General features: G+C 37.6%; 1 protein-coding gene across 7 annotated transcripts in view; it reads right to left on the reverse strand.

Annotated features, from left to right (window-relative positions):
- OPHN1 (oligophrenin 1) overlaps positions 1-22,481 on the reverse strand; it is a 630,165-nt gene that overhangs the window by 96,985 nt on the left and 510,699 nt on the right. For all 7 annotated transcript variants that reach the window (XM_082444939.1, XM_082444938.1, XM_082444940.1 and 4 more), the window contains 3 exons: positions 21,103-21,161; positions 19,826-19,931; positions 2,807-2,966 (listed from right to left, as the gene is read on the reverse strand). In XM_082444939.1, coding sequence (XP_082301065.1) covers positions 2,807-2,966; positions 19,826-19,931; positions 21,103-21,161 — 325 coding nt within the window. The remainder of the gene's footprint in view (positions 1-2,806; positions 2,967-19,825; positions 19,932-21,102; positions 21,162-22,481) is intronic.

Here is a 22,481-nt window from a genome sequence, read left to right on the forward strand (position 1 = left end):
AAACCATTTCTTGATTGCATTATTGAAACAGGCTCTTAATTAGACTCTTTGCTTCTACCCTTGTTCCCCTACAGCTATTATCCACAAAGCATCCAGAATAGTCCTATTAAATATAAGTCAAATCATGTCATTTCTCTAGTCAAAAACCTCATTCTATCCTACTCAGATAGTAAAGTCAAAATCCTTCCAATGAGTTCTAAGGCCCTATAGGATCTATTTAGCTTTCCCTCTCCATTTCCTCTCTGAACCATCTTCTTCTGTTTCCTCTTTTGATTAATCCTTCTGGCCTCCTTTTTGTATCATGAACATGATATACACATTTCTGCCTCAGGGATTTTCCACTTACCATTTCTTCAGCCTAGAATGATTTCCCCCCAGATATCTGAATGAACAACTCCTTTATTTCCTATGGGTCTCTGCTCAAAAGTCCTTCTCGATGAGGTCTTCCTGGCCACTGTATTTAAAATGTGAAAACCACTTCTCAACCCTTCCTATTCCCCTTTTCTGCTTTACTGTTCATCTTAATGCTCATTACCATTTAACATATTATATATTTTAGTTATATTGATACTGTTTTTCTAAATTAAATGAGGGCTGTATCCCCATGCCTAAAACAGTACCTGGCAAATGTGGATACTCAAAACATATTTTCTGAATGAATGAACCAATCAGTTAATCAATAAATGATATCTGGGCTATAGACCAAGAGTCAGAAAATTACAGTCCACAGGTCTGCTGCCAGTTTTGTCAATAAAGTTTTATTGGAACATTCATTTGTTTATATGTTATCTATGACTGCTTTCCCAAAACAAAGGTGAAGTTGAGTAGTTGTGACACACATCTATGACCTGCAAAGCCTAGAATATTTATTATATGGTTCTTCAATAAAAAGTTCGCCAATCCCTGCTTTGGATTCAAAGTCAACTACTTCCTAGATATTGCTCTCTGGATACATTCCAGAAATCTCAAATCCAATCTGCCCCAAACTGAGCTTTTTCTCCATCTTTCTAAAATTTTCCCATTCTGTATTTCTTATATGTATGAAGTAGAGTCCCATCCACACAGTCTCCCAAATGTAACTCTATTCATCATACTACTCTAATTTGAAGCAAGGCTTTCCCAAGCCTGCAAGAACAATTTCAAACATTCCAAACTCCTTAATTAGACAAAGCCTAGTCCTTTTAGGACATGGCCACCGTCTGCCTCCAATCACATCTCCTGCCACTCCTATTTCCATTTCATGTTCCAACAATATAAAATGGTTTGGGGTTTTAGGTCCTTGGGCCTTTGTTCATGCTGAACCGTCTCCTTGAAATTTCTTTTCCCTATTTCCCTTTCTTTCCCACTTTAAGTATTGACATAGGTTGTACTTCTCTGCAAGTACCCATCCTTGATAATCCCAAAGTGCCCTGTATATACCCAATAATATCACTGTACCAAAATGATTGGTAAGGCAGCACTGTATAGTGATTAAGTACTTCAACTCTGAGCCAGGTACATGGATTTAAATTCTAGCTCTGTCACTAGCTAAATGGCCTTGGGCATGTAACTGTCACATAGCATGTGTTTATTATCATCTTCACATTTCAGCTGAAACAAAATGACTATCAGAGAAGTTACATTGCTCAATGTAACACAGATAATATGGCAGAGAATGTCAATTGTTCTCCAATATCCATTCTCTCCTTCTTTTAGTAAAAGAACTAAAGTCTTAGCTAGGCACATGGCTGCCCCAAACAAAAACTAAATTTCCCTGCTTTTCTTACAGCTAGATCTGACCATGAGATTAAATTCTGATAAATGGTATGTAAATAAAAGTGATATGTGTGACTTCCAGGTCATTGCCTTAAAGGAAAGGGTTATATCCTCAGCTTTCTTTCTTTCATACTGCCCAATTGATATAATGTAGAAGATATTTGGTCATGCAGATGAAGCAGCACCTTAGGGATGACGGAACAACAACAAAGAAGTAAGCTGGGTTCTAGCCTTTGTCAAGTCACTGTATCAGGCCTGGACCACCTTGCTGAACTGTTCCAAACCAAGAAATAAATGTCTCTTGTGTTGGAGCCACTGTGGTATCTTAGCAGCCTAACCTGTATCTTACCTAATACAGCTAGTAAGTGGAAGAGCTTGGATTTGAACTGTGCATACCACCTGGACTATACCACCAGTCCCCTCCCCCTGAAGAAAAGTTTTTATTGAGTTATGCTCTGCTAGGATGGCATTGGCTGCTAGAAAGCCTAGAGTCAAATGTAGGGCCATCCATAGCAAGTGTATAGGACTTGTCATTAAATATTTCTTGTCTAGTCTCATTCCTGGGTTCATTTTCTATCTGTATCATGATTTTTCATTTTTCATTTGACCTAATTACAATGTACACTACTTCATATTTTACATACCATATAAATATAACACCTTAAATTCTTTAGAATGTGATGGGGTTTCAATAAGTATTGCTTTCTTTGTGGTTTAATTGTACATATACCACTTTTATACCTATCATTTTCCTTTGTTTACATGGTTGTCTCCATATTATACTATTAACTCCTTAAAGGCATGTACAATGATATTTTTCTTCTTCTATACCATCTTGCATGGGGTCTGATAATAAAATAGTTGCATGGTCAAGCAATGTTTGCTGAACGAATGAATTTCACAGGGTCAGAAATGCTATTAAATGTCATTGTGTCATATGGAATTTCCTTCCATTATAACTTGGACCAGAGACAAGACACAACTCTAAAAATTGGCTAGGGGAAAGTGTCACATGGTTGGAGGAGTGATGGTGAGGATAGGAAATACATACCTTGACAAAGTGCTCAATTAGGATTTCCACCACAATGTTCTGGAATTTGATGTTCATCATGGCAGCCACAGTGTCCTCCTGAGCTCTCATGAGAGTGGGCCCAAAGATCACCCCCATGTTAGAGGGGGTCATAAGATTCTCTTTGCTGTGCTCACACACACTGCCAGAAGAGAAAGAAAATGATTAACAAGATTTTCTCCAAGACCCCACTGTAACCAAGACTGTGTTAGATGCTTTAGGGGGTAAGAGAAACTAAAAAGTAGAAGAAAAGGAGAGGCCCAAAATATATATGGGAAGAAAAGATTATAAAGGAAGCAACTAGCAAAGAATACAAGATAGCATATAATTAGGGGCCAAAGTGAGCCATAGCTAACTTAGTTTGTAGCACTGTAGAAGTCATGAGAAGAGGGGTGGATGGCTATAGCATTTGGAAAGACAGGAGGGAAGCAAGACGGTATTCCAGGGCAAGAGGTACAGCATGTATAAAGCATATATAAAGAAGAACAAAGCACATAGAGAAAGTGCCTACCAGTCTCACCAGTCAGGAATCTAGTCTTTTCCCCAGCCCTAGCTAGAGAGGCAAAAAACTCAAAGAGCCAAAAGAGATCCTTAAGATGAGCACTTTATCATTGCCCTCACATTACAGATGAGAAAACAGAGGTCCAAAGAAGGAAAGAGATTTGGCTGAAGCCACAGTCAGTTAGCCTGATTAAAGAAGGGCCTGTAATCCCAAATCTTCTGGTCCCTGGTCACTTTCCTTACTTAAATTACCTTAAGGGGCTTCCTATCACTTATAGGACCCTGCCAATTCTCTTCAAAGTAGCAATTAAAGTCTTCAGTAACTTGACACATATTTCCAATCTCAATGCACAGCTTGGGCTCTGAAGCTGACCTGGGTTTGAATCCCAACTCTGCCACCCATTAGCCGTGCAACAGTGAATGTTGCTGACGTAACCTCTCTGGGCTTCAGTTTTCCCACTTGCAAAAATAGTATCCACCTCAGACGGTTGTGAAATAAATAGAGCTAAATTGCTTTAGCATGGTATCCTGGAAATATTCCATTAGAAGTATCTGCTGTTATAATGACCTCTCCAGGAGCCTCCATCTAGGCACTGCTGATGTCTGACACTCTTATATACTACACTGCTTAGATAAAGTTTTCTGGCTATATCATGCTGTTTCAGATCTCCGTATCTTTGCTCATGCCATTCCCTCTGTTTAGAATGTCTTCATCCTCCTAGATCCAAAGAATGTCTATCCTTTGAGATTCACTTTAGGTGACATCTCCTTCAGGGCTCTCACAGCCCACTGTCCTCATCTTGATTGACACCATTGGCAAGTCGAATATATTGCAATTTTCTGTTTCTTATCTGCCTTTCCTACTAGGTGGTAAACAACTTCCAATGTGTGTGCCTCACACAGAGCAGATACTAATTAATTATTTTTAATAGAACTGAGAGCCTCTAGCACTCTTTCATGTAGTACTGGAGGCAGCTAAGTAAAAGGTGTACAGCCCTTTGGTCAGTTTGGCTGTGGGAGTGGGGAGATAAGGGAATGGAACAGCCCACCGCAAACACTAATTTTCAAAACCTGCCCAGGTCAAGGTCCTTGAGAGACTGACCCCATTAAGAGGCAGGTTCCAGTCACTAACAAGGTAATTGACAGGGACAGAATCCTTAGACAAATCCTAATGAAATCTGTTAAGCCCATGACAAAGGCTGGGTGCCATTCAGATGATAATGAACAGCAGCTATTCACAGGCCTTTGGTATTGCTGGACTGGTGATGGATCCCTTTTAACAGTTTAAATACTTCTGCAATTAACCCTTATTCTTTAGTGACAGAATAGTTCAGATGTTAAAATGGAAAAGCAACTCCATGCTGCCACCAAGATCCAGAATGGCTAAACCACTAGTAACAAGGCAAGGACACTTGTGAGACAACAGCCTCCAGCATGTGTAAATGCGTATCTCCTTTTTTGAGCTTTGAAAGAAAGTGACTTTGGTTGAATATGCCAGAGCTCACTTAATCTGCATAACTCCAAAAGGCAGAGTATTTTATTGCTGAAGCCTAGTTTCACAGAGGGTAAATAACTTAGTTAAGGTCAAACAGTTTGTGAATACATGGCAATACAGGGATTCAAACCCATATCTGTTGGGATCCAAGTCTTACAGTCATCCCATTGCATCCCACTGCCTGCTTGTCTAGTTCCTGTCAAGAAATCAGCCCCTATGGGGGCCCCTTTAAGCTAAAGCCACCTTCTATTTCTCTGATGGAGGTTCGAGGTATTCCATTTAGGACACTCTTTTCATTCTTAGTCTTCTTATGAGATTTGAAAGGTAATCTATTCTTTGGGGAGGTTTCTTTCCATTTGACATCTCTCCTTTTATTATACATTTTGAAAATCATTAAGAGGCATAATTGTAGGTTAATAAGATGAATGAAACCAAAAATAAGGGCATCATGAGTAGTTAATTAGGTGGGAGTTTGTAATATGATTTGGAAGCAAAGAAATCTTAAATTCTCTAGTCCACTTAGACTAAAGAAAATAGATACAACTTCTTTTTTTTTAACACCTTTATTGGAATATAATTGCTTTACAATGGTGTTAGTTTCTGCTTTATAACAAAGTGAATCAGCTATACATATACATATATCCCCATTTCCCCTCCCTCTTGCGTCTCCCTCCCACCCTCCCTATCCCACCCTTCTAGGTGGTCACAAAGCACCAAGTTGATCTCCCTGTGCTATGCGGCTGCTTCCCACTAGCTATCTATTTTATATTTGGTAGTATATATAAGTCCATGCCACTCTCTCACTTCATCCCAGCTTACCCTTCCCCCTCCCCATGTCCTCAATGGATACAACTTCTTGAACATCAAAATTTAAACCAAAGAAACAGGTATTAGAGAGAGGTTATAAAAAGCCTCTAGTTTAGGAAAAAATAATTTTGATTAGATGGTTTAGATCAGAGGTCATAAATTTAAATGCCTATTAAAACAGAACTACCTTATGATCCAGCAACCCCAGTTCTAGGTATATATTCAAAGGAAATGAAATCAGTATCTCAAAGAGAATATCTGTACTCCCATATTCATTGCAGCATTAGTCACAATAGCCTAAGTGTCCTTAGATGGAAAAACAGATAAACATATACACACAATGGAATATCAATAAGCCTTAAAAAAGAAGGATATCCTGCCTTTTGCAACAACATGGATGAACTTGGAGGACATTATGTTAAGTGAAATAAGCCAGACACAGAGAGTAGAATAGTAGTTGCCAGGGGCTGGGGGAGGGGAAATTGGGGGAGATGTTGGTCAAGAGGTACAAATTTTCAGTTACATAAGATGAGTAAGTTTTAGAGATCTAATATATAGCAATATGAATATAGTTAACGACACTGTATTTTGTGCTTGAAATTTGCTAAGAGGGTAGATCTTAAGTGTTCTTCATAGAAAGAAAGAAAGAAAGAAGGAAGGAAGGAAGGAAGGAAGGAAGGAAGGAAGGAAGGAAGGAAGGAAAAGAAAGAAAGAAAGAAAGGAAGAAAGGAAGAAAGGAGGGAGGGAGGGAGGGAGGGAGGGGAGGAAGGAAGGAAGGAAGGAAGGGAGAAAATGGTAACTATGTGAGGTGATATAGTAATTAGCTATATTGTGGCAATTCTTTCACAATATATACATATACCAAACATCATTATGGTATATAAGTAATATACCATAAATATATACAATTTTTATTTGTCAATTATACCTCAACAAATATGAAAAAATAAAAATAAAAACTGAATAAGTTCATTAAACTGGTTCCATCACTAACGCGTTGTATGACTTCGGGCCTATCTTTTTCCATCCCTAGGTATCTGTTCGCTCACCTATAAAATGAGGTGGTTATTGGGTAATCTAAAGAGCCTTTCAGCTCTGCCATTCAGTGACTCTAAGGAAGTCCTTCCCTTGAAAATAATGGAAAAAAGAAACAGTCACACATTACGTGTCTACTGTTGGAAGAACATAGAACCATTTATTAAGTATGTTTGCCCTCCCCACTGTAAAGACCCCCCCAAAAAACCCCAAATAACCAAAATAAACCACCTCAAATCCCAAAAAAACAAATCAAAAAAAGAACTTGAATCAGAGCAAGCCTCTTGATTCAAAATATGGGAAACTTTAAAGGACAAATGACCTGTTTTCTTTAACAAATAAATTATAAGAAAAAAGAAAGAGATGAAGAAGAAACTTACAGATTGGGAACATGGTAAAAACACAGAGGCCCTATCCTATCAAACTTTGGCCTCTGTGTTCTTTATTAGCCCTCCAAGTGATTCTGATACACACAAAAGATTGAGAACTACTGCTATAGATAAGGGATCACCAAACTATGGCCCTTGGGCCAAATCCAACCTGTTTTTGTAGATAAAGTTTTACTGGAGTATTGTTATGCTTATTCATTCACATATCATCAATGGCTGTTTTTGTACTATAAAGGTAGAACTAAGTAGCTGCAACAGAGTCCATATAGCTCACAAAGCCTTCAATATGTATTATCTAATCCTTTCTGGAAAACATTTGCTGACCTCTGCTAGAGATTAAAGGAGACTTAAAAAACATCTGAAAAGATTCCTATGTGTGGACATTATTTGGATCCTTATTAAAAAAAAAATATATATATATATGACATATCTGAGACTACTGGAAAATTGAACACAGAATATTTAATGATATTAAGTAATTATTAACAGTTTGTTTTCAGATGTGATAATTATATTGTGTTTATATGTACAAAGAATTTTCATTTTTCAATATACATACTGAAATATTTATGGATAAAATAATGTCTTAGATTTGCTTCACAATAATATAGGAGGAGGGGAAATGAATAGGGATATAGATGAAACAAGATTTGCTACATGTTGAAAACTGTTGAAGCTGGGTGATAGGCACATGAGAGTTCCTTATAGGCCCATGAGAGTTCCTTATACTATTCTTTCAGACTCAGGATGCCACAAGGATTTAAAAAGTCCCCCACCCTCCTCAACAAAATTTTGGCTAAAGATTTAAGAGGATTATACCTGGATCAAGGTTGAGTAGAGGCCTTTCCAGCCAGAATGGAAAAAAGCATCTGAAGTGACAAAAACCTTTCTTAAGGACATTATTCCTAGGTACGGCCTTCCCTCTACTATTCAGAGCAACAATGGATCTGCTTGCATCACAGAAATAATGCAAACAGCAAATAAAGGTTTAGGTATAAAATGGAAACTTCACTCAGCATGGAGACCCCAATCTACAGAAAGGCTAAGAAGATGAACCACACTGAAGAAAATGCTTGCCAAGCGATGCCAGGAAACTCATCTAAAATGGAACAAGGTCTTGCTGATTGCTCTCCTTTGTATACTGGTGGCCCCTAGAAGTGGGCTAGGTATACAGGAGACCACTCTTACCTCCTAAGAGTAAAGAAAGAGAATCACTTCTAACACAGGAGGCAAAAATTAAACAGTATGTACAACAGATTGGTCAATTGTTAACCACTGCATGAGCTTGTGTTCTACAGGTCTCCCCCTCACCTGGAAGCTCCCTTGCATCCCTTTAAAGCAGGAGACCCAGTGCTGCTGAAAGTGTGAAAAAAGAGCAAGGGGGCATCCCTGGTGGCACAGTGGTTAAGAATCTGCCTGCCAATGCAGGGGACATGGGTTCGAGCCCTTCTCCGGGAAGATCCCATATACCGCGGAGCAACTAAGCCGGTGCACCACAACTACTGAGCCTGAACTTTAGAGCCCACGAGCCACAACTATTGAGCCCACGTGCCGCATCTACTGAAGCCCACGTGCTCTAGAGCCTGTGCTCCACAACAAAGAGTAGCCCCTGCTCACCACAACTAGAGAAAGCCTGCGTGCAGCAACGAAGACCCAACACAGCCAAAAATAATAAATAAATTTTTTAAAAAAAGAGCAAGGATCTGAGCAGCAGCTTGAAGAAAAATGGAAGGGATCCTATGACATTCTTCTTACTACTCAGAAACTTTAAGTATTTGTTCCGACAAGCAGAATGAAAGTTCTGTTTTCTTATCCTTTCTCATACCTCTTATGTACAAAGCTATAGATCCATATGCTGATCCTTTTGATAATTCTAACTGCCAGATATGTGGTCAGCTTCCTATTTCTGGGTCTTCAGGATTGCCTTGATGGGTTTTCCCCATACAGGAAATGGTTTGGAAACAACTGGCTACAACAAGTCTCTCTGAAGTACCAGTTCCACACTGGGCTTCAGACTTATTCCCCTGAATTCCTAAGGAAATGAGATCTTTTCTGTCTACTAAAGTTCCAGCTGTCATTCCTCTTACCTCTAACTGGGCCTGTTGCACCAAAATGGCAGACGAAGGGATTGAGATATTAATCACATAAGACTCGGATCCAGGACTTGGAGCTCAAATATTGTAAATTTGGTATCTACTCCCCAAAATTTAGACACCCCATCTCAGCAGGAAGTAGTCAGAATGGTCGTCACCCAGTTCCCTGAAAGATTTGGGTAAAGATAAAACCAAAGTGGGGATTAAAACCGAGCTCCCCTAAAACCGAGTTCCTCTGCTGAGTTTATGATTAACATCTCTATCCAAAATGATTGTTCCCTTTCTCATCTAATATCTGTTCTCCTCAAGATTGAGGAGGATCAAAGAAAAAGGGGGGAGTGAGACTGAGCATGGCCCTGTGGGGCTCCCAGGACTCCCCGTTTCTTGTAGGGGCAAGACTCCAGCCTGCATGACTTTCCCTGTGTTCCAAAGGGCGGATTTGAACAGCTGCTAATCAAGGGAGAAGCAGCCAGGAAACCACCTGAGGAAAGACTAAAGGAACCAGAGAAGCTCATCAAGAAGATTACCTGAGACCAGATTAGAGGAGTGCAGGCCCTACACATACCCTAATCTTGTCAGAGACCCCACCCTTGAACCACTGTTATAAAACACTTCATCAGATCCTCTGGGGTTGGGACACATAGTTTTTCAGGCAGGAGCTGGCTGTGTCCCCCTTTGCCTAGCAAAGTAATAAAGCTATTCTTTTCTATTCACCCAAAACTTTCTCTCCAAGGTTTGATTCAGCACTGGTGTACAGAGAAGCTGAGCTTTTGGTAACATCCGAATCCCTGAAGATGATGCCCTTAAGGGCAGACAGCTTTGGTTTCATCCATTGGTGTTATATTATCCATAATTTAAATACTTCAACATAGCCAGTGCAATGTCCTAAATTTCATCAATGTCATCAATTGCAATCACACCATTATTTTATTATGTACCACTAAGAAAGAAGAAACTTTCACTGTCAAATCATTATGTAATATTTTTGAAGACATTTTAAATAGAAAATAAACTCAACAATGAATATAATTTAACTAAAATGACTACAACATGAGCAGCTATCATCATGTTCATGCATGTAGAGGTTATGATAATTACATAAAAACTGCTACCTGACAACAGTGATTTTAAGAAACAATTGATTCTAAGATGCATCCAGAATTCAGGTTACAATTTGAAAAAGACAAGTGCCCCTTAGAATGGATGAAATTTGATATATGTGTTTGTTAGTTTTCATGCACACTCTAGGACAGGTCAGTTATGGTTGTAGTATTCTAATTTTAAATGCATACTTACATACTCTAGGGCTGATTAATTAGTATTTAAAAGGCTCTAATCAGAAGCCAGAGGGGCTACTATAAGCTTCAGCTAACCTCATCTCCAATCAAAACCAATGGCTCTGTTAATTAGCATGGTTGGGGGCAAACTGACTTCTCATTGCTTAGATGTGTCAAGATAAATGGATTGTGGATTGGCTAGAAATATTGTATAGACATTCTCAAGCTTTCATTGACAGGTTAGAATAGAGCAATGATCAATCTTAACATCAGTAAGGTGGGTCAACTAATATTACGCATCTTCAGATGTGATGCAGCATAAGGTACACAAAATCACCTATGATGTGTTCTACCCCCAAAATAGTTAACTTGAACCCATCTAGCCTTAAAATACAACCTCTACTTTATAAGAAATAAAGAAAATAGGGGAACAAGCTGAAAAATACAATGAAGAAAGTAGACAAAACTAGTGAGAGTGGCGTGGACATATATACACTGACAAACGTAAAATAGATAGCTAGTGGGAAGCAGCCGCATAGCACAGGGAGATCAGCTCGCTGGTTTGTGACCACCTAGAGGGGTGGGATAGGGAGGGTGGGAGGGAGGGAGACGCAAGAGGGAAGAGATATGGGAACATATGTATATGTATAACTGATTCACTTTGTTATAAAGCAGAAACTAACACACCATTGTAAAGCAATTATACTCCAATAAAGATGTTAAAAAAAAAAAGACTCTACAGAACAACTAATTTTGGGGTCAACTAAGGAAATGTTAATATGGTCTGGAGAGGTAGAACTTGTTGAACTGAAAAAAGGTGGAAACTGTTGAACTGAAAAAAGTTTGGTGTTACTGAACAGCATAACCTCAATTTGGTAAAAAATGTAAATGTGTTTGTGTGGGGTGTGTGTGTATACATAAACACACACACACTCACAGAAAGATCCAGAAGAAAAAGCACAAATATATTAATAGTAGTGATTTTTAGATGCTGAGAATAGAAAGCTTTTATTTTTGTTTATTGACTTTTTTTGCTCTTCTATATTTTCCAATCTCTACAATGCAATGGCATTGCTTCAGAAATAACAGAAGTGCTATTATTACACAAATAAGAAGATTCTAATAAGCCTAAGAGCTCACACCCTTTAGAATGGTAGCCCAAGCCTAGGATTGCAAAGGGGTCTTGCATTTGGGCATTAGATCATGGGATTTTATTGCCTGACTACAACTGCATTGCTGTAATATTATATCATCTGTTTCAATTTAAACTTTAATGCGTGATGCAGTCAGAGCAACTGAAAGGAAAGAGAGCTGAGACTTCACTGAGTTTACAGAACAGGTTGTACAACTGTTTTGAATCTGCTTCGAGATAAATACCTGCATCAGTGGCAGAATTAGGCCTAAGGCTTGCTTGCATTGTATATGCCACTGGTCATGAGATTGTGGGGGAGGTAACCTGTACCATTCTCCTACTTCAGATTAATGGAAGCAATAGGTAAAAAGCAAAAAGAATGGAATAATTGGGAATCTCAAATTGGCTGATGTCAGTTTGTGTTTGCCTGTTATTAGCCTAGAAAATGGGCCAGCAGTGGGAACACACTATGAAGGCATAAGTTATAATTATCATATAGCTTATTAAAGCAGTGGTTGGCAGGCAGGAAAATTATGTGAATTTTGAGAGCACATAGATATTCTTCTCCTGTGTAAATTTCCCTGTTGGAACTAAGCCTATTTTTATTTGCATTTTCCCTATAACTCTTGGTTATAAAGATACAAAAAAATTGAAAGAATGGTACTATGAACATTAATACTGTCTATACCTAAATTCAGGAACTAACATTTTCCTACATTTGCTTTTTCTCTGTATATATTTTTTCTGAGCCCTTTAAAAGTAAATTGCTTCAACCCTAAATACTTTAGTATTCATCTCCAAATAATAAGCATGCTGTCCTACAAAACCACAATAATATTTTTATATCAAGGAAAATTTATAATAATTCCATATCACCCGATATCTGGTCCATATTCAAATTTTCTCAAATGTCATGAAAAAATTATTTTATAGATGGGTGTTTCAAATCTAGATCCAAAGTTCATACACTGCATTTGTTTATATTTCTTTAGCCTCTTAATACAAAACAGTACCACTACCTTTTATCCCCAGGACATTGACTTTTATAAAAATTCCAAGCCAGTTGTCTCAAAGAATGTCAAACATTCTGCATTTTTCTATACCCTGTATTTCCTGTAAACTTAAAAGGCTAAATTTGTTTGGGGTTAAACATTCTTGGCAAAAATATTTGTTTATGTTGTATACTTCTTACTGTATCCCATCAGGAGGTAGATACGGTCAGTTTGTATCATTATTAGTGATGCTAAATTTGATCAATTAATTAAGGTGGTATTTGCCAGATAACTTCATTGTAAAGATACAGTTTCCATTTGTAACTAGTAAGTAATCTGTGGGTAATACTTTGAAACTATATGAATATCTTGTTCCTGAAAAATCTTTTACTCAGTGGTTTTGATCCATGCCTGAAACAGGGCGCTGAGGTTGCAAACTCGTAGTTTTTCTTTTTGTTTTCTTTCTTAAGTGTAGTTGATTTACAATATTAGTTTTAGGTGTACAACATAGTGATTCAATATCTTTATAGATTATACTCCATTCAAAGTTATAAAATATTGGCTATATTCCCTGTGTTGTACAATATATCCTTGTAGCTTATTTATTTTATACATAGTACTTTGTACCTTAGTCCCCTACCACTATCTTTCTTACCCCTCTCCACTTCCCTCTCCCCACTGGTAACCACTAGTTTGTTCTCTACATCTGTGAGTCTGTTTCTGTTTTGTTATGTACATTCGTTTGTTTTATTTTTTAGATTCCACATATAAGTGACAACATACAGTATTTGTCTTTCTCTGCCTGACTTATTTCCTTAGCATAATACCCTCCAAGTCTATCCATGTTGTTGCAAATGGCAAAATTTCATTCCTTTTATGGCTGAGTAATATTCCATTGTATGTATATATACCAGCTGCTTTATCAGTTCATCTGTTGATGGACACTTAGGCTTCCACATCTTGGCTTTTGTAAATAATGCTGCTATGAACACTTGGGTGCATGTATATTTTTGAATTAGTGTTTTGTTTTCTTTGTATATATACCCAGGAGTGGAATTGCTGGATTATATGGTAATTCTAGTTTTAGTTTTTTGAGGAACCTCCAAATATTTTCCATAGTGGCTGCACCAATTTACATTCTCACCAGCAGCATACTAGGGTTCCTTTTTGATGACAGTCATTCTTTTGTTTGTTTGTTTAGAAAGAAGAAAAGAGTTTTATTTATCACTATGGATGAAACAATGAGTAAATAAAATTATACTTTTAATATTGATTTACAGTATTTCAAATATCTCTGGGTGTTTATATTTAATCTACATATCCATTCAGACTTCTTAAAATTATTTTCATGAGCTAATGATCCACACAGAATTTAAAAATTCACAGTATCCTTCAATTTTGTTTATTTTATTAAAATCCAGTCCTCGATCTAATTGCATTTCTTTTCTTCTTTAAAATATAAATAGTGGCACTTAAAATAACATTAACAATTGCAACAGATCCAACCACTGACAATACCAAGGTAGAAATGTTAACTCTGGGATTTGGATGACTTTCACCAGGACTGTGATCTGCTTGAGAAATAAACAAAGCTACTTGTGTAATGTTGGATACTTCAACATTACAATTTGGATGTCAAATTGTGTAATGTTGGATACTTCAACATTACAATTTGGATGTCAAATTGCTTTTATCCACACTTTGAATGGCAATGAATGGCAATGAATATGTGGGTTGCATTTTCTTCTGAGATATTTCCTGGTTTGAATGCAAAGGTTTCCTTGGAGTTGGCCTCATTTGGTAGCAGATCAGTAGTGTTTACTTGCAGAGCATCGTCAAAATTATCCCTTAGCTCCAGGATGTTTCCACTTATTCTTATGATATACTGTTGAACTTAGGAAAAAAACTTACAAATGATGTAGGAACTGGAGCATCCATTTAAAATTCCTTTTTATTAATTTTTCTCAAAAACATTTAGTTATGTCAAGCTTATACTCATATCCAAAGCCTTATTTATTTTTCTATAAAAGCTGAATTCTGATTTTTAAACTCTGCCAAATGCTACCATCTCTGTATGAAAAGTGGTAGCAGGTTATAATGTGTCACATTTGATTGATTCAAAACATGAGATTATAAAATTAATACTTTTCTGAGCTATCAATTAAACATTATTTTCCTCTTACTCACCCTTACACCCTTGCTTTTGCAATGAGTACCTTTCACTTAATCAACACTGCATGACACTTTGTCCTTACCATTTACAACATCAAAATAATCCGGTGCTGTCCATGTGTTTTTTATTAATTTTCATTGTAGTATAGTTGCTTTACAGTGTTGTGTTAGTTTCTGCTGTGCATCAAACTGAATCAGCTATACGTATACATAGATCCCCTCTTTTTTGGATTTCCTTCCCATTTGGTCACCACAGAGCAGTGAGTAGAGTTCCCTGTGCTATATAGTAGGTTCTCATTAGTTATCTATTTTATACATAGTAGTGTATATATGTCAATCCCAATCTCCCAACTCATCCCACCCCCACCCCCCCGATGACAGTTATTCTGACAGGTGTGAGGTGATATCTCAATGCGGTTTTGTTTGCTTTCTCTGATTATTAGCAATGTTGAGCATCTTTTCATGTGTCTGGTGATCTGTATGCCTTTGTTGGAAAAATATCTATTCAAGTCTTCCCATTTTTTAATCGGGTTGTTTTTTCAATATTGAGTTGCATGAGCTGATCATATATTTTAGATATTAACCCCTTATTGGTCATATCTTCTACAAATATTTTCTCCAATTTGGTAGAATGTCTTTTTGTCAATGGTTTCCTTCGCTGTGTGAAAGGTTTTATGTTTAATCAGGTCCCAGTTTTTGTTGTTGTTGTTGTTCTTTTTTTTTTTTTTTTTGCTTTTGTTTACTTTGCCTTAGGAAACAGATCAAAAAAATATTGCTACAATTTATGTCAAAGAGTGTCTTGCCTATGTTTCACTCTAGGAATTTTACAGTATCTGCTCTTACATTTAGGTCTTTGATCCATTTTGAGTTTATTTTTGTGTATGGTGTTAGAGAATGTTCTAATTTCATTCTTTTACATGTTGCTGTCCAGTTTTCCCAGCACCGTTTATTGAAGAGATTGTCTTTTCTCCATTGTATATTCTTGCCTCCTTTGTCATAGATTAACTGACCATAGGTGCGTGGGTTTATTTCTGGGCTCTCTATTCTGTTCCATTGATCCATGTGTCTGTTTTTGTGCCAATAACACACTGTTTTGATTACTGTAGCTTTTTGAAAACTAGTTTTTCTAATTATATCATTCCTCCCACATTTATTAGCTGGTATTCTTCAGTAATAAAGGGCTTTCCTTACTCTAACTACCTCCCATGGATTTTTATTTATTCAAAATATTATTATCAAATACAGCACTCATTGTTTTTGATGTTTCGGTTGCTCCAGATGTAACCAGTGTCAGCCTTTTCAAGCAGATTCTGAATCTTTGTGACATGACCCTATTAGTGCATGAGCTCTCCTTTGCTTACAAAGGTATACTTGATCCAAGGCTCACCTTGTATTTTCCTTGCCCCAGACCTGGAATCAGCCAGTTCTCTAAGAAGACTTGGCACTTTTGAGAAGGGAACGTTATTTAGAGACAAAAGATCTGGGCATTACATGTGTTTATTGCTTTTTTGGGTAGAATCATTTCAAGACTGGTTAAGTGAATAGAAGATTTTGTTATTTTGTTTTTATTTTTTATTTTTTTTATTTTTTGTTTTGTTTTTAAATCATGAGTTCATAGTGGCATTCTCAATTCAACTTTACCATTATAGAATTTTTTTTTCTTTACATCTTGAATTTTGTATCCATATCTCTTTTTCTTACACCATAAACCTTGGCTTCTGACAATATTAATATATTTACTATTTTTTACTTTATCCTTATGAGATACATATACATAAAATAATTTCAAGTTATAATTATAATATTACTAGTACTAATAAACCTACTGGGTGATGCTTACAACTTTTTTTTGCAGTTTTTCCTGTTTTTAGAATATATTTCATTAGCATGAATCAGAGGCTGTGTTGACAAGTTAGATGAAATAACTGTTTTCTCTGTATGACTATGCTATGAATTTGATAAACATTTAGATTCATTTGCTTTTTTGCATTCCATTTTAGGGTTTGTAATGTTTTCCTTTTGATTTAATTTTACTTTTTGGATACCTAAAATATTAATATGGCTCAAAAGTCAAAACCATAGAAGGAGGTGGACTCAGAGGAATCTAGCTCTCATCCTTGTCCCTTCCACCCTAGTCACCACCTATCCCCTGTAAAAAAGAAAACAAAAGAGAAGCCTCAATTAAATAAAGTCAGGAGACCAGAAGGGGGAGCTCTCATACCCTGCCATGATAGCAGAGCCCAACAGGAAGAAAACAGATTTTTCTTTCCTGCCAAGGACTCAGGCCAATGAAAAGCCATGGACTCGTTGTTTACTATAGCCCTCCCAACTTCCTTTTCCCCTCTATAAAAGTGTTGTCCTTCCCTCATCATGTGGGGACTTGCCCATTGTTTGGCATGGTTGCAGATTCCAAATTACAAATCTCTGCTCATCCCAAATAAACCCATCTTTGCTGAAGAAATATCTGATAGTCTATTTCAGGTCAACACCCCCTTAGTAACCATTTTCATTAGTTTGTTTTTATAACAGCTTTATTGAGATATATTTCATATACCATAAAATTTACCCTTCTAAAAGGTACAATTCAATGGTTTTTAATATATTCACAGAGTTGTCCAACAATCATCACTATCTAATTCCAGAACACTTTCACCACTCCAGAAAGAAACCCTGTAACCATTAGCTGTTACTTCCCATGTCTCAGTCCAAGGCAACTATTAACCTACATTCTGCCTCTATAGATTTGTCTTTTCTGGACATTTCATAAAAATGGAGTAATGTAATATGTAGCCTTTTGTGTCTGGCTTCTTTCACTTAGCATAATGTTTTCAAGGTTCATCCATGTACTTGATTCCTTTTATGGCTGAATAATTTTCCATTGTATGTTTATACCACATTTTGTTTTTTCCATTCAGCATTTGGTGGTCATATGGGCTGTTTCCACCTTTGGACAATTATGAATAATGCTGCTATGAATATTTGTGTACAAGTTTTTGGCGGAAATTTGTAATGCATCTGGAAATCACTTCAAAAACAAAATTCATATTTTCCTCATTCTTTTTAATGACCATATAATACCACATTGCTTGAATATACCATGATTTACATAACTAGTCACTTATTGTTGGACATTTATGTTGTTTCCAATATTTTGTTACTAAAAATTACACTGCACTGACACAAACTTGTGCATATGTTGTTCTGTATTTGTGGAGGTATGTCTTCAGAGTAGATGCCTAAAAGTGGAGTTGCTGGGTCAAAGGATAACTGAAGATGCAGATTTTTTTAGATATTGCCAAATTCCCCTCCTGTAGGTCTGTATTTGTATTGCATTAACACCAGCAATGTGTTGGACTCCCTGTGCCTCAAAGTCTCATAAACAGAATGTGGTCAAGCTTTAGGGTTTGCCAATAAATGGTATCTCAATGTAGGTTTAATTTGCATTTTTCTTATTACAAGTGAACTTGCACAGTTTTTCACATATTTAAGGTTATTTGTCTTTCTAGTTCTGTGTTTTGGGTGTTTGTGTCTATTGCTCCTTTTGTTCTAAGGATTTTGAGGAGCAAGATTCTTCAAGTAAGATAGATGGCCAGCCTTTGGGTGGAGGGAGGTAGGTGTCTCTCACTAACTGCTAGTAGGAGAATCTTCAACTGAATCCTTAGCTCATGTCACATATTAAGACTCTTAGAAAGTCAGAGCTGGAAGAACCCTTTGAGATTAGCTATTCCAGTCCCCTCATATTATAGATGACCAAACTGAGGCCCAGAGAGTAGGATGGACTTTCTTTAGGTTCATAGCAAATTAGCAATAAAGCTGAAATTTGAACCCAAAGTCCCTTTTCCCCGGGCAACTTCAAATTAACATGTGCTGATTTTTGTACTTTACGGAGATTATCATAAACAATTTTTTGGAAAGAAAATGCTTTTTAATGTTTGCTATTAGCCCAAATTACAAGCATTGGCAATAAGTATAAAAGCCATTGTCTTGCTAATTCTGCCTATTTGTCTGCAATATTGGCTATAGACGTATTAAAAAAACCCAAAAAACAAAAAACTTAGAATGTCAAAGTTGGTCAGATCTTGGAGAGATATTATCATATCACAGGGGAACCTGAGGTCCAGAGGTGCAGAGTGATCAGGATTTATTACAGCAGGAGGCAAAGAGGGCCATTTAACCTTCACTAAGGGCCTCAATTTTAGGTGTTTTGAGATATTCTCCACATGAGGTTAAAATATCTCATCAATGCATTAATGAGTGTGCTGATAGCTTTATTTTGTTAAACACAAACACTTAAAATGCATCACAATTTTTCTAAGCTTGTTGTCTCACTTATTTACTTTTTAATACACCAGGAGTGGTCTTAAGAGTGACCTGCCCATGGTCCTCAAGAAAGCTAGTACCAGAACTGACACTAGAACCCAGGTTTGCTGACTCCTGGACAGAGTATTTTCTGCTGCACCATACTGTTTCCTTAGAGCAGCTAGCCTTTTATGAGTCAAGTAAATTCATCTTTATTCACAACATTGAACCTTCATGCCAGGAAGCACTACAGTCGGGCACACATGCCCCTTACACCCACCCATCTTAGAGCCCATCACCAGACCTACCTCTGGAATGCTGCTATCTGTTCCTACATGCCACACCCAAGCAAAGAAGGTGACCATAATCATAGTTCACATGTCTTGAGAACTTCCTATGTGCCATGTACTTCACCTGTGTTCATTCAAATCCACACAACAGTCTTATGTGGTAGGGAATACTACTCTCATTTTATAGATGACCAAACAGGTTAAGCGAGGTTTTCCTAATATTACACAGCTGGGATTTGAACCCACGTTTATCTGACAGCAAAGCCTGTATTCAGCCACCATTCTACCTGGTGTTACCATTCAACTGAGACAACCCCTCAACTAAGATGCATGATGACCCTGAGAGGATATATATAAGGGTAAAGGGAAAACTGCCTTTCTCACAGAGCACTCAGACTGCCCAGGATGAAGCAGTTGGGGGCTGGGACTTAATGAGCTGACAGACAGTTTATCTGCAGTGCTACCATGTGGGCCAGCCCTCTAATAGGAACTCTTCCTGAAAACCTAGAAGTTACTTACTTGACCAAGTGTTTTATAAGAAGTTCCAGCATCTCTCGGTTCTTTTCTGGTAGCTTATATACCAAGGAATGAATAGCTCCCAGCCGATAATCCAGGTTGTCAGACTCTGAGAGAGAACAGAGAGATAGTTTTGCCTTCTGGGCAATTGGATCAAGCAAACTCTCATACATATACACACAGGCACACACACACAGGCGCACATGTGCACACACAGACACAGACAATCAGAGACACATAGAGTCAAAGAGATGAAAAGAGAGAGATATATATAGACACAGGGACACAATGACAAAGAGAGACCAAGAAACAAAGACACTGAAAGAAAGAGAGGGAGGGAGAGAGACTGACTAAAAGATAAAAACATAGATTGAAAACAAAGAAATAGGCCTAGAAAGATGAAGAAATAGTAGAGAGAAGAGAAAAGAAATATGAGTAGAGAAGACGAGACTGTCTCAGAGCAAGTCAGAATTCTGGATACAGCAGGTTGCTCCTAAAGTTCCACATGCAAACTTCCAGCTGGAATCCCTTGCCCACCCACTTTCCTTGTGGAACTAGGAGGTATGATGCTTCTGCCTCTAGGTTCCTATGAAAATCACTGAGAGACCTCAGAGTAAAGATCAAAGCTCTCTTGCCTCAACAAAGATTCATTATGAAGACAAATCCCCTGAATCTTTTTCCTAAATACCATACAAGGCATAATGCAGAAGAGTCACATCAAGGTAGGGAGGGATACTCATACAGTGGCCTCAGCCAAAACTTTTAATGCTTCTTCAGCTGCCAACTTTTTGAGTGATTCTATATGCCTTATTTCCTATGTACCCCTCCACCCTCACCATCGGTCTTATCATCTAAAAATATGTGATGCTAGCACTAAAAGATTAGGAGTAATAATTCACAACACAATTGAAAAGCATTTGAAAAGGCAAAGTGCTGAAAAAATGCTGAAATAGTAACTGTAATGGAAACATTTTGCTGTCCCCTGGCAATGTGAGCCATCATGTTCTGATGTAAGAGGCAAATCAATCAATAAAGTCCTCAGACTTGTCATATCCCTCGTTAGCCAGTTTTCTCCAATTCACTCAACTAACATTGATTTATGAAAAATAATACAACACTTGAGTTAGCAAGTAAGAATACTCTCATTTGACAGTGGACAAAATCTGTGTATATGTTTGTTTTTTCCCTCACTTTCCCTCAAGCAGTCTTCTAGGCTTGTTGCTGTAAACATTACTTAGAAGCGAGGACAACACAATTAACTAAGTAACATAAATACTTACTGGCAGCAGAGACCAGCTCTTTGTGAAGTCTATAGGTCATGACAGGTTCAGAAAGATTCCTGAAATTAATGAAGACTGTAAGTTCCTTTGGGGAGGGAGTAGCAAGGCCTTAGATGTGCAGTTCTGTGAGCAGCAAGCCTGAAGTTTCTGAGCTCCACAGATTAACGACTACATACATTTCTCTCTTCATCTGAAATTTTGTCAGAGGAATCCTAGTTGCTAGTAATTCGACAGAAGACCTATAAAAGTATGAGCTGAGACCTTGTGCAGGGTCTCCAATTAGTTCCCCAAAGTGAAAAGAGGCACAAATCAGTCCTGCAAAATTCCAAAGTGGACCCACTATGAATGCTACTATGAAGTCCTTACAGTTGGATACTTCCTCAGTTTCCAAAGTGCTTTTATATCTGTCCTCCCATTTGATCCTTCCAAAGATCCTGTGAGGTGAAGCAGTAATTCAAATCCCCATTTAATGGAGAAGGAAATTGAGCCTCAAATAGGTTTCTTTATTTAGTCAAAAAATATTGGCTGAGGGACTTCCCTGGTGGTCCAGTGGTTAACACTCCGTACTTCCACTGCAGGGGGAACGGGTTCGACCCCTGGTTGGGGAACTAAGATCCCGCTTGCTGTGTGCTGCAGCCAAAAAAAAAAAATGTTGGCTGAGCCCCTACTTGTGACTGGCATTGTGCCAGGTATTGGGGATCCAGATGAGTTAGACAAAGTCTAAACCTCCAAGGAGCTAATAGTCTAGTTGAGGAGAGTTCCATATACAAAATGTAGGTGATGCATGGCTCAGAGGAAGGAAGTAATACACTAATAATAATAATAATAATAACAAACTATCCACTAAGCGGTTTATATATATTTACTCACTTAATTCTCATGACAACCCTGTAAGGTAGATATTGTTATTATCTCCATTTTATAGATAAGGAAACTGAGCTTCAGAAAAGATAAATAATTCATCCTAGACCACACAATTAGTAAGTGGCAGAATTTAGCAGTCTGTCTCAAGTCCATGTTCTTAATCACTACGTTATACTGCTTGCCACTGCTATTATTGTAGTAATCTAGGTGAGAAATAATAAAGGCCTAAACAAAAATAGTGCCATTAGGGATAGAAAGAAAATGTGAGGAGAGTCATTTGAAAGACATTAAAGACAGAGCTCCATCAACAATTGCATATGTTGGTGACGGAGAGAGTAATCTGGTTTGGGTGACTGAATAGATTAGAAATTGATTGAGAGGGAAGTGGAGATGCTATGTCAGAAGGGTTTCTGGGATAGCCAAAGGCAGATGTTTATTAGGAAGATGGATGGAGTGCCTTTCTAAATCTGAGAAGTAGATGTGGAAATCATGAACCTAGGAGGGTGATTAGAACC

This window comes from Balaenoptera physalus (genome assembly GCF_965194825.1).
Source record: "Balaenoptera physalus genome assembly, chromosome: X".
NCBI classification, from domain to species: domain Eukaryota; kingdom Metazoa; phylum Chordata; class Mammalia; order Artiodactyla; family Balaenopteridae; genus Balaenoptera; species Balaenoptera physalus.